We start from the raw sequence: 23150 nt of genomic DNA on the forward strand, positions 1-23150 counted from the left end.
AAATTAATCTATATTAATAGAAATAGACATCCATAACTCGAGGGAAAATTCCAGTTACCGTGAATGTTTTGCCTGATACGATCACAGTTGATTGGTCATGCGACCTCATGCGCGTGTCGCGTGAAGTAAGCAGCAAAACTCGCGGCGAGCGAGTCATCCAATCACAGACGGGGATGTCAGGCGACCACTTTGAAGCGGGCCGCGATTGGTCGCTCCGCTAGCTGGTGCTGCGTGCGCCATCGGCTCGACTGTCATGGCGTCGTCGCGAGTGTCAGCGTAAGCCGTGCCACGGTGAAGGTCTGCGTCGTGGGTGCTTCAGTTGAATTTCCCGGATGTGCCGCGATGATCACCGCGACATTCGTCCAATTGTCACCTAAAATTGCACAATTGTAAATGGAAACGAGTGAAACAAAGGTAACTGCAAATTGGAGATTTCATGATAAGAAGTCTCTCTCTCTCTCTCCCCCACCCCTCCCCTCTCCTTCTCTGTTGCGTGTTATTTCTTAGATCCTGGTTTGACCTCGCGATACTTTGGCCGAATTGACAGTGATAACCGTGATTGCAAATCAACGACGAGATTCGGCCTCGTCAATGAAATGTATGTCACACCATCTCGCGATCCATTAATCCGCTGTTGACGCCGGCGTGGTACCGAAATGAAATTTCCGTGTCACAGACACGCGAACATGATCCCTATTCGCTACTCCGGTCACTCGTGACGATGAAAACGCGACTGTCGTTATGTATAAGGCGCGTTTCTCCGCTATGAAACCTTGAAAGTTCTGACAGTCGATCATTATCATAGTTGTCGATACAATTCCAGTCATTCTGACGTAACGTACGAAAGGTGTTTTGTATGTTAGATGAGAAATAGAAATTAAGGATAGAAGGATGATACTTTACAGATTTCTTTTTTCAGAAGTTGATTTATTTATTTGAAAATAATTAATTCGAGGTAACTTCCAAATTACTAATTTGAGCAACTGTTGGTGCGAAATTAAGAAACTTGATGTTTTCCATTGAAATGAATAACTATATTCTGATGACTGGATTGATCAATATTCTAATTTATTAAAAATAATACATCCAATGCATCTGCAAATGATATTTTTCTCGATAAGTCACTATTTACATAATATCTGCATTTAATTCAGTTTGTGAACGGATAGATCATTTTCTTGCTATCGTCTGGATGTGTCTGCACAGTGGATCTCTGCATTGCCCGATGATGATTGATTATGCGGCACCACAGCCGCATAGTCCAGAAGTACAATAATTCTATGAATGATAGAAAACTGAAGCCCATGAAGAGGCCCAGTAAGCCTCCTGTACTCGCTGTAAATTGCATTCATATTTCTCTTTTTTCTCCCTTTTTCAATAATAATTAATTTCAATAGTTGTAAAAGTCGGATACCTACACAGAAATTCGGTGAATCCAAAGAGCTCATTCTTTATGTGTTTCGTGAATTGGGAATCTACGAAGAACAGATGAACTACTGCCATATTTTCCCTATGTCCAAAAATTATAAGATATAAATTACGTAAGAAAAGGAAATGTCAATATAAATATTTATTAATTTTAATTCGATTTAATTTGGTCTTTATCTTTTTTTAATTCTTAGAACTAAAAAAAATAAAAAATAAGTTAAACCGAGATTAAAGTTGGTGTACGTTGAAAAACGGATATATGATTTATTTATAAAGAGCATGTGAATATGCAATTGTGGCAAGAGCTCGACGTGACGCGAATAACGTCCAAGATATCCAAATAGATCCAATCTTAATTTAACAATAAATTTTTCTTTACAATTTTTTGTATTATGAAAAGTATCATCGATAGTAATCAACACACATTTTTAATAATCAATGTTAAGTTTATACTTAAATCGTAGCATGAAAATTAGCAGGTTCTATTTGAGTGTCTTTTTCCGGGACACCTTGTATTCTGAGGCCTGAACATCAACCTGTTGCACTCCTTTTATCGCATCAATAGGCACCTGCCACGATAAGTTTAGCTTACATAAAGTTAGATTTAATTACGTGAAATAATTCATGTTCTTCTTCACGTATCGTTTAGCAGTTTGGAAAGTCGGTATCAGTTTATTCTGTGAGAGTTCAATCCTGTAATTGATCTCGAAGCATCCTGGCCAACAATTGCAGCTTGGTCTATAGAAAATGAAAGCTCATGACTAATTGTGATGTGTCCTTCTTTCTCTTGCTAGAAAAAAATAAAACTCCAAGAGTGGACTCACATTTTTGTAACATTGGAATTCGTTAAATCCTCATCGTAAAGTTTGACTTCCATGGCTCGTCTGGCACGTTTGGCGCATGGATCATCTTTTTTACCGCAGATCGGTGTGTTTGACGATTCTACAATAATATTGTGGCGGTAGGTGAACAAAGAAATTCAATTTTATCAAGTTAAGAAGAAATCCAGTAAAATCTCATTATGTCAGCATCATCAATTCGATATATTAACAATGTTACAGATGTTTTAACGATAATATTGTCTTTGACTTTAGAATAGAATAGAGAAAAATTTCAAGAAGCATAAAGATCAGCTGATTGATTTCTTAAATTCAATTAAAAGATTTTCTTCTCCAATAATATTTCAGAATAATTTTTTTAATTAATAATGTAAATAATGTATTTTTTATGTCAGATGATCCATTCAATATCTAATAAATTTGTTAAGAATAAATTGAAATTAGTATAGTAAGATCGGAAATCAATGATAATTACTTGGCATGTAGTGCTGCACGCACTCGCAAAGCTGTTGCGTGAAATTCGCCTCACACTCCAAAATACAGTTCCTCTGTGTATACGTTCGATAATAACGTAGCTTTCTCTCGGATGTGAAGAAGCACTTCCGCTTCCTCTGCGGTATGGAGATTATCGATGGATTAGCAGTTGATATCCGTGGCCTTATGATCACCCGAGTCTCTTCACCCGGTGTGATCGAGAACGAGAAGTCGGCGACTTTTGGTGTCTCCACAGGATTGTGGAGCAGCATCTTCGAAGTCGTGATTATAATCATTATTGTTCCATCGGGAATTAACATTATATTATTATAAAAATCATTCTACAGAATTAATCAATTAGTCTGAGAAAACAATTCAAGAATCTAAATTTTAACAAGAAAAGAATTCTTATATTTTCTATTAGTTATCTATTAGTTATTATCTTAAGTGGATATTTCCGAAAATTTTTATTATTTAATAAGGTCTCGACAACAAAGTAAAAAAAAAAGTTTTCATAAGACGTACTTTGAAGCCTGCACCAGCAGTTGTTGAACAGTAATATTCATCCATATCAACATCAAGAACCAAAGTCAAACCGTAAAGCAATCCAGCACCATATGGTCTCCATGGTATAACATCCGATGGCATACTCGCATTGTATCCCCTTTCAGCATTCCAATCTACACTTTCAGATGGATACGAAATATTCAGATCGGGCCATTCGAGTCTGAAACATCGTTTTAGTAGAAATTTGTATTAAATTTGACATGTTTTTCGCATTTTTGCACAAGTTTAATCTATCGTATCTTATGAAATTGATATTTCTTATTATAATCTTCACTCACGCATTATAGAAGAGATGTTTCTTGTTCACCGAATTGAAATTGCAACAAATACCCTCGTCGGTCATAGTAGGATTAAAAATTCTCTCACATTCAGTCTGATTCCCGTGCCAAAGACAATAATATAGCATGTCTGTGCATGGCTGGGATACCTGAATACAGAAATAAGAAATCAGAATAAAAGTATTAAGATCTCAATCATGAGACTAACGTGATGTTTCTCAAAACAGTCATTTTAATTAATTTTTTTCGATATCAAAATCGATGAACAAAATGATGCAACTTACGTTGATCATAAATCGCAGCATCTTATTAAAATCTATAGTCTGATGATCGTCATAAGTTATATTATTTTCCGAATTGCAAATGTCATCCATCAATAATTTTTCCAAATCATCAGATCTAATAAAAAATATTCAAAAGTTATTTATATATATATTTATATATTTATATATTAATTATATTTATATATATATTTATTTATATATATTTATTTATATATTTATATATTAATTATATTTTATTATATTTATATATTAATTATATATTATTATATTTTAACAATGATATTTATAATTTATTATATAATTGCTAATTATTATAGGGCAATATAGAAGAAATTAGAATAAAAGTGTTAATTAATAATTATGTTAATAGCTAATATAATCTAATGCACTTTACCCGCGCTCGATCCGTTTTGCCTCAGACTTCTTGACTTTATTCATATTACATATAGTTACGGAGGGAAACGGAAATTCATTGAGAGGAACAGGCTCCGGGCTCAAAGCAATAATGATGGGAGCTCCGTTCCATTTCTGATAAAGATAACAAATATAATATATCGCCACTGTCAGCGCGGAGGTGAACGTGATCATCCAAAATACTCTGCAAGAATTATACGCGTTCTGCGTTATCATTTCTATCCTAAAATCGTATAGGGCAAATACAACTAACGATACATTTATATATTAATTAAAAACTTTATGTAGCGTAATTTAATTTTTTGTACGTAACAACACGCGTAAGTGTAATTAAATTTGTATTATGTGTACATGAAAAGTAATAATTTCTTTAATTTTATTATATTGAAAATTGTGTCTCTTTCTTTGTAATGATAATTGGAAAATTATTTTAAGTTTGTTTAGCGAAATTCTAGGTTCAAAATTAACTGATGACAAAAAATTGAAAAAATTTTCTATTGCGTTTTTTAGATTTTTCTTTGAAAAAAATTCTTATACCTTTCTACAGTGGATAAATCCGAGTTACCAACGTAACGCAAACCGTGGAGACTGCTATTCGAACAATATTCCTTGGCAATATCGCCTATTTTTGCCAATTTTTTATGCTTTTTCCCGATCTTCGATCTAAAAGAATTACAATAGTTCAGATATATTTCGTATAACTTTAATTGATTAAAAAAATCTTTACCTTTCAGCTTTCTCATTCTCTCGATCGCTACTTTTATTCATCCCCAACGAGTTCATACTCAAGTCGTTTTTAGGGAACAAATTATTGTATCTCGATCTTAGGGTGAAATCTTGCGAGCGATACATATCCTATATATTGAGATTCTTATTTTTATTCATATGACACGCATCTCATTTTTCGATTGATAGCATATTCAAGATTGGGTAATAACTAAATAATTAAAAGTTAAGTAATAAAATTTATCATTAACTTTTAATTAACTTAATTAACTTTTAATTTAACTTAATTAATTTCAAATAGATTAATATTTGGCTTAACTAGTTATTTTTTAAAACGTGTTAACTTTAACTTTTGTTTAAGTTAACATTTTTTTCCATATTGTACTTTTTGTGTTTAAATAATTACTGTAATTGTTTAAAGTAATTATGATATTTTAGTCTAACGTAAATAATATTTTTTAAATTAACTTTTGAATTAATCCAATTTTGACGTAACTTTTAATTAAGTTAATTTTCTGTTCATGTAACATAATTAAATTAATTTATAAGCCATTTAACTTTGACTTAATTTAAAAAAGAAGTTAAAAAAGAAAATAATTTACCCAATCTTGCACATACTTTTCGCCGAAAACAAGAATTTTTTACATATTATATTACATTAATCCTACCTTCGTGTGATCGTAGGTCGTGTCGAATCCCTCCAGTCGTTGGGGTGGCTTGTAAGGATTTTGCAAGTGCACGGTGTTGATGGAGTACGACGGGGTGATGGTGCTATCTTTCAGATAATCAGGCAGCGCTCTATCAGCGGTATTATAATAATTCTGACTCCCGACATCCCCGGGATTGCGATTGTAGATCCGCGACGGCATCGTGGACGCATCAAATAGTCTCATATGAGCGAGATCAGACGTACGATCGACGTTTGAATTGACGTGTGTTAAAATCTGCGCGTCGTTCCATGGGTTGAAGATTGGCCTTTTTCTCTCTCGCTCCGAAAATGACGATTTCTCCATTTCATAGTCATTATCTCTTTCTCTTTTAACTCATTGCGATCTCGTGATTCGCTCGACGATTTTATTTTTTCTCGGTGGAGTGCCTCGTTAAATCACTTTATGATAAATTTGAAAGGAAAAAGAATATTGCTTATATTCACGTTTCTATTCTCTCGCAAAATTACGCATCAACGATTTTTTGTCGTGTCCTTATCAGAGAAATTTGTCCTGTGGAGTAAGTTTGATAATTAACAAGAACATCCCCTTCTGATTGTTACTGAATAAACGATGTTTGTTAATTTCGATTCTGGAATCTTCTTCCTCAATTAATATATTAATCCTTATGTTAATTAATTAGCATTATTCATTATAAACAATTCTTTCTAGTGCAAAGAGCAAGCCGCTTATCCCGAGTTTCAGCGGATAATTTTGTTGCCTGATGGGGAAAAAGTTTCAGTTGTGTCGCGAGACTTTTTCAAACTACCCCCCAAGACGGTCGACAGCTGACTGAAAAGTAACAATAGCGGCGAGCATCCTTTCAACTTTGGCGATATAATGCTCACAGGCTTTTGTGCTCGTGTGCGTGCACGTGCTCATGATCGTCCAGATAAATGAACATTGTTGTTATTTCAACGTTCTTGTACTAACAAGACGCAAGCAGACAGGCATAAATCGGCCGATCGCGGTATCAAATTATGTCCTCCCACTTCTTACAAAGGAGTAATCGGTCTTAATTCTAATAACAGACTTGACCGATCTTCGAAGATCTAAATTTGATTTTCCTGTTTTTTATTTCTTTCAGGAAAATTTTCCGACGTCTTGCCGTTTTCTCGATGCCGTAATTTTATTTGGAAATTCCGATGTTCACTTCCAGATGAAGTACGACAGGGAATCGCATCCCCGAAACATCTGCGTGCCTATGCCGCAATAATGGTCCTTCCTGAGTTTGTCATTTAGCGTTATCCGATTATTCCATGACATTTTTGTATTGACGTGGAAGAAAAAAAACAAGCGTCACGTAAAAGTAAAGTTACGTTGACTGTAAAATGATAGGAAAACATTCGATAAGCGCGACTTATCTTTCCTGAATATCTGCTCTCTCACGTGAGAGATATCTCGTTTAACATAAACGAGTACATAAAAGTGACGGTTCTTCCCTTTTTTCTGACTAATCGAATGCACGTACTTATGATACGATCCGACGTTAGATGACTTTAAACACACCGTGCGCAATGCGGTGAAGGGTAAGAAAAGAAGGGAGACATATTCACATACAATTTTCTTTACGGGAAGAAAAATTAAATACCGGATGATGATATCGTGGGGGTTGTTTCTAATTTTATCCCAATCGCAGATAATTCTATCCCGAGCGAATTCCTATTCGAATAAATATGAATCACGCTTTCACAGTCGTGTGAAAGCATTTTTAATCGGTAGTTTCGCGTTGTCTATGCATGAAAAATGATTAAAAAAAAGAGGATATACGTAATTATCCCGTTACTTCGCACGCATTATTACAAAATAGACGGCAATTCGCTGTCGCATCGATCGCGCGTACATCACCGATGCAAAACAGAGGATAGATCGATCGGAGGGAATACGCGATTATGGACTGTTATGCGTTTTAACCGCAACGTAACGACCGGAGCGATTACTATCCTTAAGCAAAAGTGACGTTAATTAATAAAAACGTCTACGCGAACAAACCTTATCTCGCGTCGCTCCGGTCGTGCACGCAAATTTATTTATTTTTCTTTTTTTTTCTATTTACGCTGTCCCACCTTTCTCGAATAAAATTACCATTGAATTTGATATTATCAAATCAGCACTATTATTAAATTAATTAAGTTAATTTGATTATAACATTCTGATTTGATTTAATATTAAATGTAATAATTATGTATTATTGTGTGTGTGTGTGTGTGTGTGTGTGTGTGTGTGTGTGTGTGTGTGTGTGTGTGTGTCACATATAATAATATGTATACATATATGTATACATATGTATACATATATATGTATGTATATTATTACTATGAATTTATATTATTAAATAAATGTTACGCAATATGCGATTTTGCTAAAGAATATATTAATATATTTATAATTAATGCAAAGGCGTTAATTATAAATACTGACTGGTTGACTTCATATTATGATGTAACACAAGGCGTCATTCAACTTTCTCCATCGTCTTTAAAGTCCACGGCTGATCGGATTGTTATCATAAGTAGTGATAGTTGGCACAGAATATAATGCAAAAGAAGGCCATATGGAAAACCGTAATGAGACTATGCCGTCGTAGTTTCACGCAATTTTTCCATTGTTGTGCATAACAGGACAGGAGTTGTAAAATGGTTACAGACTTGGCGTTCGTCGGCGGTGGAAATGTTTCGTGACTGCCTCCTCCGATGGAACGTCCCCTCAGCGTAATTACAAGGCAAACATTCAGTGTTATCCTTATCGATATTTAACGGCACCTCACGCAAGTCGCGACCAAGCCGGCCGCTTTGTCCGGCTGATGTTCGTATTTATCTCTAACGAAATGTCACCCTCGATGTTTGCCGGGTGGCAACGGCAATGATACGCTTATACGAAATTATGGGCGACGAAAGCAATTTGCCGGATGGACACTGGTGATCGGCAATTTATCGTCACGCTTTGATTCAACGAAATTGATTTGACGACGTGAAATACATCGATCACGCACGAGGGATTAATTTAATCTTTTATTCATAGAGTCGGTCAATGATAAACGAGCGAGACATTTTGCGAAGAGTATATGGCTAAATAATTCATGCTGATTATGATAATGAAAACCGTCAAGGAGAATTTACCGTTGGAATTATATGTAGCAATTAGACGAACTGCATACTTTAAATAAAGGGGACCTTCGCGAGTGTTAGCAAGGTCGGATTTTTTCAAGATAATACTCTTTGTACAACAACAGCGATATTAGGTCACCGCCGTTTGTTCTGCAACGACGATGTCACAAACGACGATAATGATTATGCATGAGTGACAAGAAACGCCTTTTAAATACACACGTGATTCTATCAGCGCAATTAACAGCATAGTATTGCTTATGGAATTATGATATTCTGATAGCAGTCAACTGTGATATTTTATAACATTCCCACTTTGACATTGTATAATTAATAATATCGTTGAATTTGTATGAAAGAAAATGCAGTAAGTCTAGGCCAGTCTATTCCGACTAATAATTACTTTAAAAAAATTTTTTTATTCTAGAAAAAATTGTGTTTCTTTTTTTTTTCACAAAATTTGCAACAGATATCTATCTCGATAAAATAAAATTAATGATCCCGATTGACCCGGTTTTAAATTATTTTTATTTATTAATGATTTTATTGTTTGTAACAGGCAAAATGTCGGGCAGAACTAGAAGGCGAAAAGAGGATGAAGAACGAAAGATAAACGATGGAGAGCAGGATAATTTCTTTACCGACGAGATAAGGGAGGAAATGGAAACGATGTGGGAGGTAATTAAGACCTTTCATTGTTTTATTAATTAATTTTTGATTGTATAAAAAAATGTCTCTTACAACTCTTTCAGATACCACAAATTTTCCATTTCCTCCATTTAACGAAGGAATCTCTTAACATACCTCAGTTATCTTTATATGAGATGGAAAGAATGCTATTAATGCCAAGGGCCTCAAAACAATTAGCAAACATCATGACGTGTTTGCTGAGGTATATTAAATTTAATTCGAGATAATTCTTGATAATGTGAATAAAGAACATTATAATATAGAAAATGATTTTTTTTTTATTATAGTTCCCCAACTACCAAAGCAAAGCTACGCAAAGTACCACCGATGCCGTATGAATTTTGGACCAATATTTTGGCTTATAAGATGTCGAGTTGGTTCAAAATTTATCGCGCAAAGCACAAAGACGCAACCAAAGTACGTACTGCTGTACATTCGTATTACAAATTGATGTTATAATAGTTTATAATCTTGCATTATCTGCAATGTAGATACATAACATAAACGATAACATGCACCACAATGACCAGAAATATGATCAAAGATTTTTAGGTTCTAGAAACCATTGGTGTTGAACCAGAATTCTGGAACATCTTCCCTGAAACTTCCTTACTTGAAGGCAAAGATTTTGAAGATCTTAACTTCAAGCAAAGAGTCTGGTTACTGAAAACTGTCTGTGATACAATTATGGTGAGTCCGAATAATTTTAAAAATAAGGAACTATTAAATTGAAGTTTGTATTATAATTTTTATAGCATACCAGGAAAACTGTTCAGGAAGATATGGTGAATCAACCATGGGAGGATCAGTTTGAAACAATTTTAGGAATCGATCGCAATGGAGCGAAATACATTTACTTTCCGCAATTTATGCCGAATGACTTCAGAATTTATAGGCATTGTCTGGACAACAAAATTTTGTCGACTGTTAGGGTAATTCACTTATTTTTCTGAAACCTTGTTTCGTAAACTTAAAATATTTGATAAAAATCGGAACATTATATACAATTAGTGTTCTTGCCTGTAGTGAATAGATAATAATACATATGTATTAGAATATGGATATCGAGTTTTTGACGAGATAACAATTGAAAATTCTTTAGGTGAACACGTAGTCTGTTTTATATTTTTTCTATTTTATATATTTTTTAAAAAAATATTTTTATTATTTTTATTAATTATTCATTAATATGCATTATATAGATAATTTAATTAAAATAAGAAAATAATATACAAGCTGTATAGAAAGCAGTATGCTTGTTGTACAATATGAAGGAATTAAGGAGTAAATTCGAGCAAATTAAGGATGGAAAACATGATAAATAAATTAATCATATTTAAAGATGAAGTTTCATTTAGTCCTAATATTTATTCTCATCATAAAAAAATTCATTTCGAAAATCCTTATTAAAGAATAAAAGCATAGTATAAATTCTAATAATGACATTGAATTAATTGATAATTTTTATTTTAACATCCTGTCGAAGAATTTTTAAATGTTTATTTACTTTTAAGTGCTTTTTCGAACTTACTGCACTAAAATAAATATATGTTAACATATCCACTTTGACCTACAAACTCGAATTACTATGTTAGTCATACTTAGGATTTAAGAGGTTATTGACATTTTAGTAAATAAGTAGACTCTGTGCAGAGTTATATTTTCATTATTCTACTTATTAGAACTTTATTTTGAACATTTACGATTTTGACATCTGCGGATTCATCTTATATCGTAACATAATTCTTATCATTGATCAAAGAATTGAGAAAAGAATTTTTTAAATAATAGACTGCCTAATTTTGACCCGAAATGGATCGTTAGATCATTTTTTTTAAATTTGTTTATTATTATCTAACTTTGATATAGTCTCTTAACTTTTATCGTAACATACTTTTATATTAATTAAGTACATCATTATTTAGGAATGTTATATGTTCAATTCGTCCATTATTTGATTTTATCGCCAAAATATTAAAGTCTTACAACTTTAATTCCATTTTTTTCATTTTTATGTTTTGATAATTTGTCTCAATATTTGTGTCATATTGATGCTGATGAGGACTAAGTAAAATTTAAAATGTTCATTTTTTTTTAATATCTTGTGATTAATTTATATTAATTGTTTTGCATCCTTGATTTGATGAATTTGACTATTAATCCTTTTATATTAATTATTTAGTATGAATATATGATTATGGAATGAAGAAACAAATTCCTCATGATAAAATATATTTTGTATAAAAATGTTACTATGAAATTTTTAAAGAAAATTTTCAATTTTAGATATGGCTGTATCTAATAATTAGAAAACGACTATCAATCATAGAATATTGAAAATATTGGATTCAAGATTCTTGATGTTTATAATAGATAATCGATTTCAGAAAATTTTAAAATAATACAAAAATACTTTATATATATAAACTTTATATATTTTACGGATATATTATAAAGTATGAATTTCGTGTATTGCAGCCTGTCAAACCAAAGCAAGAGATAGAAATGAGCAAGTTAGTAAGCATGAGATTGACTAGAGGTAGAAAAAGAAAATTACACAATAATTTGTCCGATCACAGAGTAAATAGATGCGAGAATAGAACCGATGATAAGGATCTTAGTAATAATGATAGCGCTGCAGGTTCGTTTATCAGTGAGGATACGAATCTGAGTAGTACAAGTACGTGTAGTAATAATAATAATATATGCCTGGATGTCATAAGAAGAAAGCGTAGCAGGAGTTTATCGAAAATGTCTGAAGAAAGTACGCTATCAAACGCAAGATCCAGTGGTTATGATACTTATACCTCTAGTGATAATAGATCTGCCGACGAGTTGGAGATGTTCAAGGGCTTTGCCAATACTCAAAATGATAACTGTAATATAGAGATAATTAATGAAATGTTAGATGATTTAACATCGGAAATCGACGAGGAAATGAGACCCGAACGCGAGTACAATGACGGCGAAGGAAACTTTGTAGAATTGTATAAAAATATAACAATATCTTGTAGTGAAGCATTAGCTGCTGAAAAAGATGAAAGATCGAGCGATAATTCATCCAACAGTTCGAAGACAGATGATGAAAAATTACACGAGATAATCAATGCCGAGAATTCAAAGTTACCTGAAGATGTATATTCCAAAAATATTTTGATCAGTGATAATATAAGTGATATTTCAACGTTGAGCTCCAAATCAGATGATGAGAAATTGAGTGAAACGAAAACTAGTGATAGTAACATTAATGTAAGTGAAAAAAGTTTGAATAGAAAAACAACATTTAACGAGTTTTCTGTATCTTCCTGTATCGATAGTGTGTTCAATGAACAAGTTGTTGAACGACAGCATTTCAGTGATATGGAAATATCTTCATCGATAGTAGAAACAAAATCAAATAAATTGGTTAAAAAAACTAACTTAACAAAAGAAATGAATTTACGATCTCCAAGTACAATAAAGCAGTGCAATAAAGAAGATAAAATTGAAATGAAGATGAAAGAAGAAATAAAAGAGCAAGGATTAGAAAATGATGAAATAGATGAGACAAATGAGGAAGATTTCTTCACAAATGAGATGCGATCACACGAAAATACGGAATATGATTTGGATGATTACACGAACAATTCTGATAATAATTACAATTTGCGAAGTTGCAAGGATTCACAAACAGATGAATATAAACAACATTTCGATAAGATGCTGTCCGATCTCAGCATTTCCGAATTTTATCTTGTAACTGATAGTGTGGAAGGATTAAGAGGTCTCATTGCTAATTTGTCAAACAATGACTCCAACAACGTAAGTTTGATACAATGATTTTATTGATATTGATTTTATTTATATAATATTTTATTACTTATTTATTTAAAATTTCGTTATATTTACAGATGGATATTGTTCCTTTGTGTGAAGTGAAATTGATAAAAAAGTTGACTGATTTGTTAAATTCTTTAGAATCGACGGAGACTATTTTGAAGGATGCAATGCGAAAAGCAAAAGCGAAACTTCAAAGAGAATGGTCTAACTTTAAAGACGGGTATGTAATATAACATGATCTTTTATATTTTAAAGTGCGAAATAATTGGACATTTATTTCTCAAAATCTCATGCACCGTCATATATTAAAATAACCGGAAAATCATTAAAAATATTATCTCATGCTGTGCCATTCTGCTTTATTAATGCTCATGAAATTTCTTAGCTTGGTGCATAAGCATGCAGCATGAAACAACATCATAACTTACATACATCATAACTTTGCATCTTCATATTTTCTCATTTTCATTGGTTAACACATTGGCTACGGCGTCAGTCCCTAGGGACTGACACTGATCTTTCCGTTTGGACGGCGTCGATCTCTAGGGACAGACATTACACTTTTCGTTTAGGTCGGCCGTGGATCGACACTGTTAAACTTATCAAATAAAATTGATAATTCAATAAAATATATAGATGACATATTTTTCAATGTAGTTTATTAAAGCAATCTAAACATAAATTTGATTTTTTTTACACGCAAAACGTTATGACGTTTATTTATTATTATTTTTTTCCATCTCTTAGCCATCGTCTTCTTACTCGAAATCTTGTGTTTATACTTCCTATGTTTATGTATTCTAAAATCGAATTTTAGAAAAAGATTAGAACAGAATAGTCGAATTGAGCGTGTTATCTTCTGTTTATGCTCTATATGACCCAGCTCGCGCTCAACTCTCTGCGCCGACCGAACGGAAAGCATACCGAAATTAGTTCCGTAGCCAACGTGTTAAATTACCTGACGCCTTGAGATTGCTACAATCCATGATGGTGTGACCGTTGTTCACACCTTTTCCAGTAACATTAATCTCTTTGTCGAGCATATATGGCAGACAAGTTGATGGTGTGTTGTAGCAGTGTGGAGGATCAGGACTCATCCAGTGAGGGTGGTCTCAGCTCTAATTGGTGGGTTCTTGGATCGCAGGGCAGGGATCCATTGTCAATTCCCGGAGACGCAACGTTACAAACGTTACCGCAACCTACTCTATCCCCACTTGGCACCCAAAACACCTCAAAACAGCCGCGGCAACAAGTCGAGGGCGAACACGAAATTGCAGCCAAGAGTTTCAAACAGAGTTACTGCGAGAACCGGGAAACGAGCGACAAGCAGCGAAACGAAAACGACCAGAAACAACCAGATGTTGAGGCGCCATCAGGAAGAAACCAAATCGCGAAAGAGGGAAAGAAACGACAACACAAGCAAGACGAAGAGAACGAGAGCGCATGGAATGACAAAGGTATTCCTCTTTTCATCACTTCCCATATTTTTTTTCCTCTTCATATCAGGAATGATGCGAAACATTTTTCGCAGACGCAGAGCAGAAAACGGAACACGGTAGTCGACGAGTATTACGAGCGCGCGGCATCTCTTCATACACAGAACAGCTCTATTCAGATGACGAAAGCAACGAGAATGAGCTGGAGGAATGGGCCGACGTTGAGGCAGTGTATGCGGCTCCCAGCACACAGAACGATACATCCACTTTTCACGCTGATCCGAAAGAGCGACACGCTGGCGACTGGTCGGAAGAGGAGGACTCAGATCAAGATTGGATTTTACCGAGCTCTCGCAAAAGGAAAAATAAACGTTCATGTGAGTATCCGATCTCTATGGTAATTCTGTTTATTAGAGTTGTGTTGCATTTTGTTTATATTTTTGTAATTAATAATAATAAGCAAGCAATAATAATAAGCAAATCCAATTTGGCTCTCTAGCCTTTACTTATTTTAATTAAGATTTGGTTTTTGTGGTGAAATGAATATCGAAGTCAATATTAATATAATAAAAATATTATATTAAAATTGAAAATGTTAGATGATTTATTTAACATTCTTATAATTTTGATGTTTTAGCTACCAATCGAAAATTAAAATCATTTGAGAATAAGGTGCAAAACATCAAGGAAAATGGATCTTCGTCTCAGAACAATATGGCATCTGGTGCATCTCATCCTGTCAATGCAAAAATCAAGGATAAGCTGAAAGTTAAACTCAAGGATAACAAAATCAAAGAGCCCGAAAAAATAAATGACTCGCAAAGTTCTGGCACTAATACCATCATATCTACAGCGAACAACAAAAAATCTGAGGAAGCGATGCCTTCCACGGATGCAATTTGCAATATCGAATCTGTCAGCAGTGTGCATTCGGAACTTGATATCAAAGATGAAAATCCATCGTATGAGTCTAATCCGATGATAAACTATGATCAAAACAATTATGGGCCCATGAATCCACAACAAAATTATTATTATATGATGCCGAACTCCGGAATTGTACAGGGAGTAGTTGCACCACCGCAAGTTCCACAAGGTTATTACATACAGCCGCACATGCAGCCGAATTACATAATGCAGACTCCGCCCGCCCCTCAGCAGCTTGTTTATGAGCAACAGAGACCTCAAATGATAGTAGGTCAACCGTATGTTAGCAACGCGAATTATGCGTCCTATATGGTGGCTACGACGCAGCCTCAGATAGAATATATGATCGCAGCCAGACCGATGATAAGTCCGCAGAATCCAAATCCCAGGCCGCAAAACAGATACAATTCAAATAATAGATATCCGACGCCACGACAGAGTTTACAGCATCCTAATGGCGCGGTGATAAGAAGCGGTAGCATACCTATTAGAAGCAATGGTCCAAGGTCCGCCAATTCGAAATCAGTGAGAGGAGGCAGTGTTTCTCAACGTACACCCAGAACAGTACCGAGGCAGAAAGTACCGCAGACACCCAGCATAGAGAACAGCGGTCAGAAAACTACGTCCTTAATCGTACTTAGTGATAGCGATGATGAGATAGAGATGATAATCATGGAGAAACCCAGTACCACTGTAACTTCGACCGATAAAGTTAGGTCGTCAGTGTCTCGAGATGATATTAATCAGTTTAAACAGAAACCTACGATCACTTCGGATATCACCGTACCTTCGACGAAGGGCATTCTTCCGCCGCAGATCATTCAGCGAATGAGTCAAGGCGGTATATCGATTACGCCAGTAAAAAATAATCCGCCGCCACAGACAACAAATGCCAGCACACAGTTGGTAGTGGTCGTAAATGAAACCGGAAGTCATTACGCCTTGGCACTGCCCAACGGCAGCAAACTCATACTTACTCCGGAACAAGTAGCACAGATTAGAGCTTCAAATGGAGGGAAATTAATCTTGTAGAGTATACAATTAATTAGCCCGATTTATCTTTGCTTTGTTCCTTAATTTGTTGCAATATGTGATATGTGCGATTCGATAACTTTTATTTTCATACTGGTATGCTAATTATTTAATTATTAATTATTAGATTATAAGAACAAAGAGAGAATTTATCAACAATTTATTGATATCTCATCGTAACGACGATGTGTTTGAAGAGAATTAATTTAACGATTCTAAGTCGATATATTTTTCGTTACATAATGTACAAATAGTATTTTAAAGAGTATTATTTCTTAGTATTGATTAATTTTTTCTCATGTACAGTTTATATATTAATCTTTAGTACAATATAAAATATGAATGGCCCTTTCATATATTACAGAGAATAACAGAGAGTTTCTATTATAACTTTGCCATATCTCTTTCGTACTATTGAAATAATTATATACATATATATTAAAATCGAGGCAATTGAAATTGAGTCATATTAAAATCTTCATCAATAGAACTATGTTTATGATTAAAAAAATGGAATTATATTATAAAACATTGTTATAAAAAGATGCAAGAATGTCTTTTTAATCTGTTTTATGTAATAGGGATATTAATCATAAATGCTTCATCGAGTAATATCGGGCATTTGAAAATAGAATTCGAATTAAATATAAATTTATCTGTAATTTAAATTTTGTAATGAATGAAGATGAAGAAATGTTAGTGTCGTTGTACATTTGACGAATATTAACATTTAAAGTTTTATGGGAGAATAGGATTTTAACCTTCTTTTCCTCCTTCCATAAATGAAAATGAAATATTGATTTGAAAATACAAAAGTAGATAATTTGTAGACAGAGGAAGCTATTCAAAATAGCGAATTAATCATTTTATGTGAGAGTTTTAAAAGATTATAATTTTTTATATATGTCTCCAATTCAGTTAATGTCGTATCAGATAGCTGATAATTAGTTTAGAAAAAACCATTACATTTTAATTGGAACTTTTCGTTCGAATCTGTATAAATATACTCTATAAATTCTACCATATATTTCTGTAATTAAATACTGCAAGACAAATTATTGTAATATATATTTAATTTACATTAAAAAAAAACTGTTTCCTAAATAGAATCTGAATAAATGTGCACTGATCAACACAAACATATTGTCACAATATCAAACATTATAATTGACATTTACTGATTAAAAAATAACAATGTATAAAGACAGGTAAATGGATATATATTTCTTTAAATATATTATTCTCTTTTCTTACCTAAGAAACGTTCTACATAACTAAGAAATAAAATGTTTTTAATATATGTTACAAAAATAATCTCACTGCACTTCTCGGAAGACGTTCGCACTTGCGCATTAAGCCGAGTAGGAACGTTAAGTCATTTAACACAAGTATCACGAATAAATGGTAACATAAATAAGCGATCAGCAGCAGGTCCGGCCCGCTGATTGTTGGGACGCAGTTCTCGTTAATTGGGTTACAGAAACTCGGCGACTTTTTTTTTTCTTAATTGCATTCGCATATTCGCGACATGTAAAATAACATAACGAATGCGTTTATTATGCGAACAGCTGCTGTTAGTACAAGGTCTCCATCGTCCTTGAATGCAGCCACTCTCGCCTACACCTGATTCTTCTTTCGCGCGTACGGTAAATCTTTGTCGAAGGCCAGAAACTTGGACAGGCGTGTCCCGTTATACGGCGTGTTACTTCCCGGTGGATGAAGTCTCATCTAAAACAAAGGCCAACGTTAGATAATCATATGTATGACAGTAGCGTAAATAATCTATCTACGATGTAATTTACATTTTCCTCGCACTCGGCGTGATTAATTATTTATATGCATTCGATCTTGAAGGACTACATACCATGAGCTCCTGACTTTCGATATATCTCCTCGAGATACCGTGACACAAATTGACGATTAAAATAATTTAATAAACAATATTTATTCTATCAATGCTTTATTCATGTATATATCTGTATATGTGAAAGTAAAATCTTGATGTATACACAGTGATAGATAAGGAAACTTATAAAATATTTTATATTTGCAAACTCGTAAAGTCTTGAAAGATGTGACTTCTGTGAACATCTTATTTATTTCGAAATTCTCTGATCACATTTTTTTAGATAATCTGACAAATTTTTTATTTCCATGGTTAAAAGTGTCTACAAGCGTCTAATAAATGCGATTTATAATATGGCTTACTAACATGTGATTCAAACATGTAAGCTATTCTAGTTGGATCCTCATCTGAAAGCATCAACACTTCCCGAAGCTCCGTCAAAAGGTTAATGATCAATCACCCAGTTCCATTGCGGTTAGTTTTATTAATAATGTTATAAAAATAAATTTTCCCCTTGACGAAGCTTAAAAATTAGAGAACCAATTTTATCGTTCCTTATCGTATATCTCGTGCCTTAAGTAGAAAAATGTTTACTACAAACTATCTCGTTATTTCATGAATATTTTGCTTGTTAATTTTTTTTTTTGTTATCCATTTCTTCATCTTGAATATTCGATGCGGCAGTGACTTGATTATCTACTAATGTACTGTTTGCTTGAATACAAACGTAACATAATAATATAATATATCGTAATATGAAGAAATGGATAATTTAAGACGATAACTGCGAGTTTATCTGCGTTGCCGTTAAGTATTATTTTATACTAAATATTATTTTATAAATGTGTCGAGCTCTCCCTCCGACGCAGCAGCAGCCCCGAGCATTAGTATGATGTGGTTTTGATTCTATTTGGATTTTATGATTTGCGTGCGCGTAGATTGCGGTCGTGCAGCATCATTCCCGTTCTATTTCTCGACATCAATTTTTGCATTCCCATCCTGATTATTGAATCGCTTCTGTAACGAGAAAAAAACCGACACCAATCCGTTACACGCATTATGGGATTTTCGATGTTATGTTTTTTTCCAAATCGAATAAACTTTCTTTTTTAATATTTAAAGTAACATTAATTTTCTATCTTGCAAGCTCATTGATCTTAATAATGATAGCATCTAATTTAATTGGAAATTAGACATTTTCAAAAGGGCAATATGCTTCTGTATATCAATAAAAATATTGCTTTCCCATAAATATAAATTCTTTGAATATTCTCTAAGTTAAAGTTGTATGCGTGCCAATTATTTAAAGACTATATAAAGACACATTTTCACCTCCGGCAATTTTCACATGCGTGTTCTATCGCGATTTTGAGTAAAACTCGATACTCACCATGATTCTATACTTTTCCTTGCAGGCATACTCGGTCTCATCCACGTCGTTATAACAATCGCTCTTGTAATCTTCAGGTATCGGACGACCCTCGAACTGACAGAGCCTGGAAAGCGGCCTCGCTTTGACCAGCATTTTCTCGAAACCGATCGGCTTGTGTTGCGGACAATAAAACACGTCCGGAGTATTCTTGTCGAAGACGATACTCTTGCGCATTATGTCACCACACTGCACCACGACGAGAAACGTCTGCGGCACAGATATATAATATATATAAAAAATGATTAAAAAATTTCTTTTCATGAAATTAATATAATAAATCATAGAAAGATTCTCATTCTTCTGCTGTATATAATTTCGAAAATTAAAAATTTCAATTATTTCAAGTTTTAAATTAAAAATTAAAAATTTTAGATATTACCGAATTGTAGACATGCGCAGCTTCGCGCATACTTAATTAGAAAAATTTATAAATTATCTCGCTAGCATTTAAGCGCAAAATTATTCAACAGGAAGGAGTTTTAATTTCACGCTAGGAAGTTTCTCATACGCGTTACGGAAACTAGCTGGAATTAATTTATGTGCGATTTCGGTTAATTAAATTGTCGGCGTTTTAGCTTCCCGCACAGAGAATTCCCGAATCGATATGCGAGAGAAAATGATCAGCTTCCGGGAGTAAGAAGCATAGGAAAGTGCATTCGCGAGTCTGCATACGTTTCATGATGAATAAAAGTCCGACCACTTACGGCGAGTGCGACGAGCAGGCTGCAGACGTAAATGTTCCCTGCAAAAAAAAACAAAAAGGTGAGTCAGCGCGGAAAAATCAACTACGCAAAGTGGTGCAATGTCATAAAAAAAGAACACAGAAAAAAAAGATAGAGAAAGGATTCGGAATATTTACTAGCGGCGATTTATCTTGCGCAAGTATAAAATCTCGCAATTCCGCCGTTAAGGACAAGAATATGCCGAAGACAAGAACGTAATACATAAATGAAATAATAATTTCTAGATTTTTTTTTACTAAATTATACGCTGAGTATGGCATGTACATAAATTCTTGAATTATTATTTCCATTTTAATTAGCAGATTATTCAAGTAATTAAATAAAAATAGAATATAATATTTGTTCCTCTTAAAGTAGCCCATTGAAGTGTTTCTCGTGCAATTTGCACTTCTCGTTCACAATGGCAAAACGCCGGACGTCCGTTAACTAAGATCCAGGTTCGGATAATTTCTTCCAGTCACAGAGTCGCGTAATTGCGATCACGACACCCGATAAGACCTTCTCTCCTCTCTTTTTTCTTCGCCCGTGAATCGATTAACGTACACGCGTTTCCACAGTTTTCAATTCTGGGTCAGCGTTTACTATCTTCTCGCATCGCGCGTTCGCACATGTATTTTTTTTTTTCACGGTCAACGACCAGAGTCCGGTCTCGCGTGCGAGAGGTTCTCTCTCGTTCCATGCTGACCCAAAATCAATCGAACCGTCTCGGCTTTTTGACATTATCACGGCCCACGAGACTTTCCCCGTCATTTACGCAATGCACACGCGTAAAACGTATCCTGGTCCGCGGACAGTCGCACTGGCCGACGCATAAATTTCCGTCGTGGAATAAATTTCGATTTAAGGCGCAGCGCGCAATTCTTCTACTTAAAGAAGAGTGGGACTTGGTTCGATAAACATAAACGGGGAAGAAAAATCGTTTCACCGATGTTGATGGTTGAAGCGCACGGTTGCGTAACATTTGACTGTATGCACCAAGATGCATCTGTACGTGACATTTTCATGGCGAGATATTATCCATGACATTTCAGCGTCTATCCGGATCGAATAGATTGTTAGTAGCTAGGCAAAAGACATTTGATTGTCGAAGTTTTCTCTCTTTTTCTCTCTCCTGTATATTCTTTTCCAATACCTGTAATTTGAACGAGAGATATTTGTACGTTTTATTATTTTTCATCTTTGCAATTGAGACGTACTTGCATATGTGAAAAGTGATTTTCTTGTATCTCTCTTCTAATTTACGAACTTTCGTCAAATTCCACGAGAAACTGTATGAACGAACGAGAAATTTTTGTAAATTATAAGGAACATTTCAATGGGTTACTTTAACTAGCAAAATAGCGAATATCTGATAAACATCAAACAGCAATGTCGAAAGAGCAGAAAATATGTAAGGCAATCCTTTCTTATGCACTTTTGTTTTTGAGATTTAAAATTAAATTATTTAAATTATTGTATCATAATATATTTTTAAAATATATTAATCTTAATTGAATGGTAATATCATACATAGATCAGAAAGTATAAAAAAGATATCTGAAAAGATATCTAAAAGATCTAAAATATCCAAGAAACATTTAAAAAATAAATATGTATATCTTTTTGATATCATTATTATAGTCTCTAAATATTCGAGAATAAATTATGTAAATTATTTTCTTGGGATATTTATAATATAAAAAAAAAAAAAAAAAAACGTCAAGAAATATCTAAAAGACATTTAATGTCTGAGAGAACGAGATCCTCTTTTGGCACTTTTGTATCATCTACGCATTTTCATCATCCAAGAAAGGATCGTTAAAATTGCTCGACCATGACAAAACTCGCTGAATTTACATCGAGGACTATGACGCGAGACTGCACGCGGAAGGATCCAGGATCGTTTTCCGCGGGATGGGCGGGCGAGATTCCAACGCGACGCGCCAGGTCGTGAGATCTGTGTATTGTAGGATAGGTTCCAACGCGATATCCTGTTATTTGACACACTCGACCCTTTTCGTCGGGTAGGAACAGCATATTAGGAAAAATCTCAGCCAAGTCGTGCTCAACTTACCCATGCTTCTCGGGCGACGTTCGCTCACACCTGTTGAACCTCACGACACGGTGTCTCCTCGTCGACTGATCTGCCGCGGTGTCTCCTCCTCGCCTGAGGACCGTCCGTTAGATAGCATGGAGTATAGTAGTCACCGATCCGTGCTGCAAACAAAAAAAATATTAACAATAGAGCATTATATCTTTAACATTTTGTGAATATTCAATGTTCCATAAAAATTAAGATTATATGATAAATCCTGGCATTTAATGTGCTAATATTATAATTAAAAACTTACACTTTTTATGTTTATATACAATAAATAACATAGTCTATTAATATTAATAAGATTTCTGTTAATAATAATAA

The 23150-nt window shown here is 34.0% G+C and overlaps 3 protein-coding genes across 7 annotated transcripts; 1 reads left to right on the forward strand and 2 right to left on the reverse strand.

The window, feature by feature from the left end:
• Window positions 1–45: 45 nt before the first annotated feature.
• LOC105432398 (uncharacterized) lies at window positions 46–17961 on the forward strand. 5 transcript variants are annotated; one of them, XM_089085346.1, is made up of 12 exons: window positions 46–414; window positions 2223–2389; window positions 9384–9502; window positions 9577–9716; window positions 9802–9931; window positions 10067–10204; window positions 10270–10446; window positions 11993–13315; window positions 13405–13553; window positions 14408–14790; window positions 14865–15146; window positions 15407–17961. In XM_089085346.1, exons 3-12 carry the CDS (start codon window positions 9389–9391, stop codon window positions 16726–16728), a joined length of 4158 nt encoding a protein of 1385 aa, XP_088941472.1. In that variant the 5' UTR covers window positions 46–414; window positions 2223–2389; window positions 9384–9388; the 3' UTR covers window positions 16729–17961. The 5 variants fall into 5 exon arrangements, with proteins under 5 accessions (XP_088941472.1, XP_088941474.1, XP_025075477.2 ...); XM_089085348.1 differs by lacking the exon at window positions 2223–2389 and adding an exon at window positions 8364–9191; XM_025219692.2 differs by lacking the exon at window positions 2223–2389.
• LOC105432397 (pickpocket protein 28) lies at window positions 1050–6740 on the reverse strand. Its single transcript, XM_089085353.1, has 12 exons — window positions 5679–6740; window positions 5012–5139; window positions 4822–4947; window positions 4265–4468; window positions 3871–3985; window positions 3587–3735; window positions 3267–3468; window positions 2743–3013; window positions 2253–2370; window positions 2041–2166; window positions 1419–1510; window positions 1050–1335 (listed from the first exon to the last, which is right to left on the reverse strand). Exons 1-12 carry the CDS (start codon window positions 6021–6023, stop codon window positions 1151–1153), a joined length of 2061 nt encoding a protein of 686 aa, XP_088941479.1. The 5' UTR covers window positions 6024–6740; the 3' UTR covers window positions 1050–1150.
• Window positions 17931–22942, reverse strand: LOC105432400 (uncharacterized). The gene is made up of 4 exons (XM_011647200.3): window positions 22803–22942; window positions 20711–20748; window positions 19965–20213; window positions 17931–18456 (listed from the first exon to the last, which is right to left on the reverse strand). The coding sequence occupies exons 1-4, from the start codon at window positions 22804–22806 to the stop codon at window positions 18346–18348; spliced, it is 402 nt and encodes a 133-aa protein (XP_011645502.1). The 5' UTR covers window positions 22807–22942; the 3' UTR covers window positions 17931–18345.
• Between the last annotated feature and the right edge of the window lie 208 nt (window positions 22943–23150).

This window comes from Pogonomyrmex barbatus, unplaced genomic scaffold (genome assembly GCF_055798465.1).
Source record: "Pogonomyrmex barbatus isolate J1 unplaced genomic scaffold, ASM5579846v1 scaffold1, whole genome shotgun sequence".
In the NCBI taxonomy this organism is placed as follows: Eukaryota; Metazoa; Arthropoda; class Insecta; order Hymenoptera; family Formicidae; genus Pogonomyrmex; species Pogonomyrmex barbatus.